At 31.0% G+C, this 9340-nt stretch overlaps 1 protein-coding gene across 2 annotated transcripts; it reads right to left on the bottom strand.

Annotated features, from left to right (window-relative positions):
* Nucleotides 1-4896: 4896 nt before the first annotated feature.
* LOC124827535 (short-chain dehydrogenase reductase 2a-like) lies at nucleotides 4897-7881 on the bottom strand. 2 transcript variants are annotated; one of them, XM_088092527.1, is made up of 3 exons: nucleotides 7729-7881; nucleotides 7465-7542; nucleotides 4897-5886 (listed from the first exon to the last, which is right to left on the bottom strand). In XM_088092527.1, the coding sequence occupies exons 1-3, from the start codon at nucleotides 7746-7748 to the stop codon at nucleotides 5094-5096; spliced, it is 891 nt and encodes a 296-aa protein (XP_087948653.1). In that variant the 5' UTR covers nucleotides 7749-7881; the 3' UTR covers nucleotides 4897-5093. The 2 variants fall into 2 exon arrangements, with proteins under 2 accessions (XP_087948653.1, XP_087948652.1); XM_088092526.1 differs by having other exon boundaries at nucleotides 4897-5889.
* Nucleotides 7882-9340: the final 1459 nt, after the last annotated feature.

The raw sequence follows: 9340 nt of genomic DNA on the forward strand, positions 1-9340 counted from the left end.
AGTTTTTAAAACTTTTCTCTTCAAAATAACTTACAACACACTTGATAAAAGTTTGTGCAAACACACGAGTTTTAATCGATTCATCCCTTAATGTAATTGACTTAAAACTATTGTTTTGCTACACATTAAAGTTCAACCAACGTGCTATGAACACAGTGATATGCAATGAACAACACAATCATGTTCACAAATATGCTTATACAGAGTTATCATAGTAAGCAAAAGCATATAACATGTAAGCACATAACATTTGATAAATTTCTTACCAACACTATTATCATGTACTTTTTATCCTTAAAGGTCATAGAAATTAAGAGAGAGTGTGATCAAATCATGTGCATAGGGGATATTATGGCTCAACCTAAAAAGCCTTGGAGGTTACCATGTTTGATTCCTTTCTAGTACATTATATTTTGTGTACTTTGCCTCATAAATATGCTCCTTTTAAAATTTCTTATAACACTCATAACGATAAGTGGTCTATTAATGCATTGTTGACCTTGTGTGTTCAATAAGAAGAAAGATTAATAATGGAGGAACACGAAATGGTGAACTTGATTACTTCTCTTAAGAATAATAAGAATTAGGTTAATCAGAATGGAAAGATGTATGCTAAGTCAGTTATAAAGAAGGAGTCCAAGTGATAACAATGTCCTTGGCTAGGTTGGGCCAAAACTAAAAGGATGCATGAAGATGGTCCCTAGGAGTGTAATGGTGAAAAATATGTAATGCTGGTAAACAAGAAGGAAGGCTCAGAGTCTTAGGTGAAAGTTTGGTGGTGGTGTGATGTTTGGTGGCTTATAGAGAAGTTAGGTCAACTCAATGAGAAAGGTGTCAGAGTGGCTACAGCAGAATGGTTAGCATGGGATAACAAACCAAGAGGATTTTTAATACGAACGTGTGCCTTTTAATTTCTACTCAATTAAACTTATCAAGCAAATAATAAAGACAAATAAAGAGAGTAAAGTTGAGAGAAATTTGCATAGATGGTTTTATCCTGGTTCGGATCTTACCAATCTTACGTCGAGTCGCTTATTTCAAAACAAGATAAACAGTTTACTACTCACAAAATAATTAAAAATTACAATCACAAAGAAAAAATTTGTAAAAGTTTAGAAACCACCTCTCTTGATACCACAAGAGATGAACCTGCACCTCCTTTGAGTCTTCACAAAGGATGAACACCTCCTCCGAATACTTCACGAATGATGAACTTCCTCTTCCGAACACCTCCTCAGACACACCAAGGATGAATCAACTATTTCCTTTGTCACCGTAGCAACACTTCACCAGCTCCACAGACACGAGTTTCACAAGCCGAACAAGAACACACAAGTCTCAATGATTTATGAGTACTAGAGTACAAGAGAAGAGTTATTTGTTGAAGGAAAATGAGAGCCTATTTATAGACTCACACAAATACTCTTTCGTTCTTCATTTCCAGCCATTTAACACTTTTAATCGATTAATACAAGTGTTAATCGATTAAAATGAGTACAAGGGCTAGTTTTCAAAAGTCAGAAAACTCCAACGATCACCTTTAATCGATCATTTTAAGGATTAATTGATTAACTAATCGATTAAAATAGGTATTAATCGAGTATTTCCGTGTCAGTTGAGTTTTTAGCACCTGTAACGTTTTAATCGATTAATACTTGATTTAATCGATTAAAACCGTGTGCTTTTTTATTCTGAACAACAAATACAAAGTATGAAAGTACAAGAATCAAAACCTACTACAAATCTAAGTCCTAAACATTAAACTACAATTATTACAAAAGCTTTTAATAGCGAAACAAGTCTTCAAAGGATCTTCTTGAATCTCGATATATCTTGACTTGATTTGGACATCATCAAAACTGTCTTCATCATTTTGCTAACAAAAGGTAACTAGAGAGGTCTCTAGGGTTGCTTTAATCTTGATCAAGGAGAAATATTATGGCCAAATTTGGACAACATAACATTACATAACATGCAAGATGATTACAAGGGTGGAGACACCTATTTATATAGGCAAAGGTGTCTCCTAAAACCCTAAAACCAAAACTAACCCTAAAGAACAATGCTTGGCCGAGAATTTGAAAGCTCTCTTGGGTGGAGACAAGTGTCTAAATCCTCTCTAATGATGAAAAAAGATGTGACCACTCATAAAGCAAAACTTCTTCGATCTTAGAGTGTCATGTGACCACTACAAAAAGACAAATCCTCTCAATGAATAATTACCCATAATTTATACCAATCCCATATTTTTTATAATCACCCATAATTTATTTTAACTTAATTTTTACCAATTCCATTTTATTTAAAGTAATCATCCACTCACATCTCATTTAAACATAATTTATACCATTTATATTTTATTTTAAATTACTTTTATAATAAAAAGTAAAATAGTAATAATGATTAAAGCACTTTTTAATCAATTAAATCCATCACATTACTAATTAACTCCAAAATATCATTCTTTCTCATCATATTTTCTTTTAATCCAAACAACTTCCACTTCTACCTTTTTTTTTTGTTTTTACCTACCAATCCATTCTCCCAAATCCATCTAAAAAAACAATTTACTATAAATATTTATAATAAAATAATACTTTTAAATATGTTAATTATATTTTATAATTATGTTGCGGTACAATTATTTTTAATAGTTGATAATTCTTTTTGAAAATTTAATTTAGAAAATAAAGAAAAAGTCAATTTTGAGTTTGAATCACTAAGAACTCAACTCCGGATTAAACTCGTGGTGGAGCAGGTTGACTCACCAATACAACCAACTTTTTTAACTTATATTATTATATTATAAAATTTGTTATTTTTTTGGATTACAAACCCAAGTCGGGTTAATGTAAACCATCCAATTTGTTATTTTTAAGTTGTATTATTAACATCATTTTGGATTAAATTTTATTTAGATTTCAATTAAAAAAATTGTTATTTTGTTGGAATTGAAGAAAAAAAAACTTGTGATTACGTAAGTTAGTGACATTTAATCCAAAAATATCTAGTGGTCAGATTCACATTTTGTAGATTCATTAATAAATAAGTCGAATTGAGTTTATTCATTAAGTAATCATAGACCAGACCAAATAACTCATTCTTTAAAAAAAAAGAAAAAGTTTCTCTTCCAAAATCATCTCATAATATTTTCTTATTATTTTAATTTTATATTAAGATTATTTAGTTCAGTTAATTTTATTTTATTTATATTTAGAAATTCAATTTAATGTTTTTCTTAAAAGAGATTATTGAAAAAAACTAAATTATTTATTATAAATTTAATATATATATATATATATATATGTATATATATTTATAATTACGTTTTTCGATAAATAAATAATTAAAATAAACATATTACAATAATAAAATATTTAATAAAATAAAATTAATTAATTTAAATTTTAATAATTTTGAAGTAAGGTATTTTAATATATTATTATCGTTTTAAAAATACTTTTTTTATCATTAAATTTTACAATAACTTTTATCTCAACTAAAATTTATTCTAACTTTAACTTACATTTTCGAGATTGATTTTTTATATTAAGTTATTTAATTTTTTTTTCATAATTATTTTCAAATGTATTAATACGGTTTACATTGAATGTGGATCCGAGGCGCTCCAAGCGTTTCCTCTCTACCAAAGTGCGTAACTAATGGCTCAACTCTCCTTCTCCGATCGGCTCGGCAAGGGGTGACTTGTAAGAAAACACTCCGACGCTCAAGTCAGTGAGATGTCTTCCAAGGTCTTAATGTATTTCACAAAATCAGACTTTATCGGGTCATTAGTTCTGTATTTATAGGCTCTGTAATTGTCCAACCCATTAAATGTCATTGAATGTCATTTAATGTAATATATTTTGTGCCTCATCATTTGTTAATTTCCTTATATCCAGCATAATTTGCCTAATATCACTTGTTGATTATATCACTTGTTGATTAATCAGTAATAATTACTCACCTTTATTACTCATTATAATTTCACTAAATGTCTACCAATTGATTCCTTCCTATTGAACGAGCTGACTACTTTCGGTGTCTACACCATGTAACCATACAGTACAAATACATAATTAATTTTACTACAGTAACTAAACTAATTATTGTTAATAAATACATTTAGTGTATTTCCCTACCTCTCGTTTTATGTTCCGTCCAAAATCGAAACGAAAACATACGCACGTACGAATTTTCGTGACAAAATATAAAAAGCAAAAAAAGTTACCCTTATCTTCACATATTTACATTTGAAATAGCGATTTTTGAACACTGTGTACTGTCTGGTTACTGTCCTTCTGTTTTGTCTTTCGAAAACTTCCTTTTTGTCTTTATTAATACAATAAATGAACTTTTTATAACTTAAGACAAATCTCATTAGATACTTATATTTCCTTCAAAAATTATAATGAACTAAAAATATAAAAACATGGCACATGATTCTGTATCAGGTTCAATAATTTGTAATTAACTGTCATAAAACTTCATTATCTCAACATTTTACCTTGAGGTATTAGGTTTGTAATACCAAATTAATTAACATGTTTTACACTATATGGTGGTTGGGTAAGTTTATTAATATTTTGAATTGTGAGGCTGGTGATATGAATAAAATTTGAAAATTAATGTTTTATATGCAGAAAAATGGAGTGTGTTGTACCTTCAATCACATATGTCCCATCACAATAAATGTAAAGAATTATCAAATATAGGCCACAGCTTGCTCATGTCAACCATCTCTTGGGTCAGGCCAGATATGTGTAGGACTCTTATCCCTATCTCTATGCCTTAAACAACTACCACACAAAAGTTTCATCCCATCTCATCACCCTTTTGCTGTCCTTCCTAAGGACTTTAGTGACTCTCAAAATAGGTGCATTGGATCAAAACATGTATACACGAAATGCTCCAACATATTCTTAACCCAGTCATGCCATAAAACATTACACAAATTGACAAGAGAAAAGAGAAATTTTACACTCTTACAATCATAAATTAATAGTTAACATGATTTTGGATGATTGGTTGATTTACACTGAGAGTGCATAAAAACTAAAGTCAATGATGAAGATTTTGTTTGTTAAGGTTAGTTATGGAGAAGGGAATGTGAAAGTTTTAAAGCTGGTGAAGCCCCCGTCAACTATGAGATTGTGACCTGAGATAAACTTTGCTTCATCTGATGCCAAATACAATGCAGCCTTTGCCACATCAATGTCCTCACACTTAGCACCTTTTAACCCAACAAAACCATTCACAATACCCTCTATCTGTTCTTGGGGTAAACCAGGATAAAACTTTTGTATTTGAGCCAAAACCATAGGTGTAGGAATTGGAGCTGGTGATATGCAATTGATCCTCACCCCAACTTTGCATAACTCACTGGCTACAGATTTCACTACCCCAGGTATTGTAAACTTTGATATGGTATAAGGATGAGGCCCAAGCCCACCCATTACCCCACTTATGCTTGATGTGCATAGAATGGAGCCTGAGCCCATGGGTACCATCACCCGGGCTGCATGCTTTATACCAGCAAGCATTCCCCTTATGTTGATTCTCATGACTTTGTCAAACTCATCAAGGTCTAGATCTGCTATGCTTGGGGGAACCGATGGGCCTGGGATGCCAGCATTGTTGTACATGATGTCCAGCTTGCCATAGTGGGCCATGGCAACATTCACAGCTTCTTCAACTTGGGCCTCCACAGCAATATCACATTCCACATAACGGGCTGATGGGCCCAGGTCCTGTGCAACTTGTGGGCCAAGGATGGTGTCATTGTCAGCAATGATGACTTGGGCCCCATGGTGGACAAAGTGATGGGCCGTGGCCTTGCCAAGTCCACTTGCTGAGCCTGTTATGATTGCCACTTTTCCCTCTAGCCTGCTTTTGGAAGCGAGATGGGTGAATATGAATGATGATTGTGAATGATGATGGGAAAGAAAAGAAGTAGATATTGTGCAGATGATGGGAATAATGGAATAGTCATAAATGGTGATGGCCTCTATCTAAATAATGCTGTCACCTTTATCTTCATGTCTAAATCAGAAAGCATAATTTCTTTTTCGCAAAGTTGGAGGATGATGTCTTGGACCAAACCAAATCCTCTTCCCACAAGATTGATTTAGATTGCATGTTCCTTAACCCCTTCAAAAAGTAACACCAAACAAGGAAAGCAAGTACCCTTGGTAATGGGATTTGCTTTCACATATTTAGAACAACAAAGTTGACAGACCTTTTCTTTCTTTCTTTCTATCTATATACAAACTTCACTAAATCTTTTCTATGAACATTTATATAAATTCAAATAAACTTTTAAAGAAGACAGACATACACAGGAAGAAAATAATAATGATCTGAGCTAGGACATTATTATTACAGTGCCACTAACTTACAAATTCTGGTTCAGAATGTGGTGACCAAGAAGAAAATGGCTTGGTTGTGGTAAAGGGGACTGAGATTGGTTTCAAATTTGTGTGCTGGATGGATCCATTATTAGTTGGGAAATGTAAAAGAATAGCTTAATTAGAAGCTGACACGTTTAAAAATAAAATTGGGCCATGAAATCGCGTTAGCTGTTTGTGTTTGGTAGATCTACAGCATGAGAACATGCAAATTGGAGGCAGCTAGCACCATTTCTTCCATGTGCTTCACTTGTTTAAATTTATTTCCATTTTTCTGATAACTTCAAGGCTATGTACTTAACTATATATATATATATATATATATATATATATATATATATATATATATATATTCTACAGTGTGTTGTTTTTTCTTTGTCAACGCCACTGACTCAAATTCAATTAACTATTGCTCTTAGATTTTGGCAGTAACCCTTTTTCTTTCACTTTTTCTTTCACTTTTTCTTTCTTATCTGATATACATTGAATTAACCGTTCACATCTGGTGATGACACAGAAAGAGAGAAAGAGTTATAGGACAGATTTCATCTGATATTAAGAACAGGATATACATAGTTCTTATGTTTTTACTTCCTATGTGTTGGAATATGTATAAACTCAAATCTGAAACAAGTTAGTTCCGAGCAACAGCATTACCATTCCACTATCCATTTCTAGAAAGAAAATGGAAAACTTAAAGAGAATAACTTTTTCCTCCAATATATAAATAAAAGCTTGCTCCAGAATAACGCAGTGGAGATTTTGAAAGGGTCTCGGATCCCAGAAGAAAAAAAACAAAACTGATGTAGTTCATAACAATGCTACTTTTGTGATATTTATTAGTTCACAAGAAGGTGGGGTGAAACTGTTAACAAGTTCACATTTTCAAGACCAATTTGTCTAAACACAAACTTTGAACAAAAGTTTCTGCTATGAAGGATCAAATTTGTTTTTCATTTCCTTACAAAGAAAGAATTTAGATAAATAATAGCATTCATTAAATGAAGAAGGACTTAAAAGTCTAGCAATGGTAGTAAAGAGCTTTAAAGAGACTCACCTTCTTTCACCAACCATAGTTGCATAGAATCTGGTGCGTTTTTGAAGCAAATTGGCTAGGGTGGTGTGCTTGAACACCCTGCAAAAAGATTAATTAGTTAACATAATCAGAAGAAAAAGTTTACACTAAAACAAAGAATAGTTGAAACCTGGAAGTGATGATTAATTAAGAAGAGAGAAGACATGAAGCAAAATAATTAATGAAGTGATTAAGGTTTGATGTGAGTGAGTGGGAATGAAGGGATTGATGTTGAAGATGAGGAACCTGGTTAGTGTTGTGAGCATGGCTACTACTGGTGTGAAGATCTGAAGAAAAGAAGAAGAGGTGTGGAGTGTGTACTTTTATGGATCTCAGGTTAAACTCAAAGCACAGAAAGAAATGAAGGTTGATGACAGTATTTATGGAAGGAGAAGGCAACATTTTTGTCTCGGTGTTGTGTTGTGTCTATACTATTATTATATTAAGACCACATTTCCTAAAATACTTTTCTAATAATCAAATTTATAAATCAACAAAAAGAATTATTGAGTTAAAACTGATATTATATTTAGTTTTTATCATAATTAATAAATTTGAATTAGTTAAAACAAATTATAAGTTTTTTCTTACTACTAAATTCTTGAAGTATGGTGATTATTGCTGCTTTAAGAGTTTTGACATTGTCCAATACGAATATTTTCTGTTATCGATAAAAATTTATTAAAAAAATAAGATCATGAGTAAATTTCACGAAATGCATGTCTTTTAAGTCAAAGATAATTACAAGTTGCATGCTTCAATGGGATGCAAATAAGAGAGACAGTTTAGGAATGAAACCAAACGCAAAGTAAATATAACAATTTAAATTAATAAAAATATTTTTAAACACGTAGCTTGACGCAATGTATAAGATCACAATTAAGATGCATCTGTTTTTTTTAATAATAAAATCCAAATTATGAAAAGTGTTTGCATCAAAACAATTAATCTCATGAAGTTAAAAAAATAGAAAACATATTTATTCAAATATTTATTCTTTGGTTTTAAAGAAGATTTTGAAAAAAAAAACAATATTTGAAGTAAAGCAACAAATTCAAGATGTATTGACTTTTTTTTTTTCAAACATATATATATATATATATATATATATATATATATATATATATTACAATTAAGTATTAAATGTCTTAATAAAAAGTTAATACATCTTGAATTTGTCTAATAAAAATAAAGTAGTGGTAAATGTTTGGTCTATAAAAAAAACAGAATTATACTAATTTTCTTAAATAATATTAGATTATTTTATTATTAAAAAAGTTTAAATATAAATAAAAAATTAATTAGCTGAATTTTATTCTATAAAAGCTTTTATTTAAAAAAAAATTATTTCCTACTTCTTTATTTATATATATATATATATATATATATATATTGTCTAGAATTTTTACTCCATTTTTTTTTCTTTTAAAATCATATGTTATCACATGATTATGGACTTAGAGCACAACACATCTATCTGATTATCTTTGTGATCAATCATCTTGAACACTTTCATCATTTCCATCTTAAATTTATCAATTATGATTGAATGCACTAGTGCAACGAAGGGCTATTGCTTCGATTGTTTTGGGTTTATGACCGTGGTTCCTGAACCGAGGTATATACAGGCGAGGCAAAAAGGAAAACCTTTTTGCCTCGGTTCTGAACCGAGGCAGTATTTGTGAGTTTTTCACCTCGGTTGGTTTCGAACCGAGGCGCTAGATGCCTTCTTTTTATTTATTTTTTTTTTCAGAAAATGGGGACTTTTGCTTTTCAAAATATTTTCTTTTTCTTTTTTATTTGGGACAACGGAGGCGATGACGAAACAGCTAAAGGCGACAACGAACGACTGAAGGCG

The sequence above is a fragment of the Vigna umbellata genome, chromosome 6 (genome assembly GCF_029865625.1).
Source record: "Vigna umbellata cultivar VRB3 chromosome 6, Vumbellata_1.0, whole genome shotgun sequence".
Classification (NCBI taxonomy): domain Eukaryota; kingdom Viridiplantae; phylum Streptophyta; class Magnoliopsida; order Fabales; family Fabaceae; genus Vigna; species Vigna umbellata.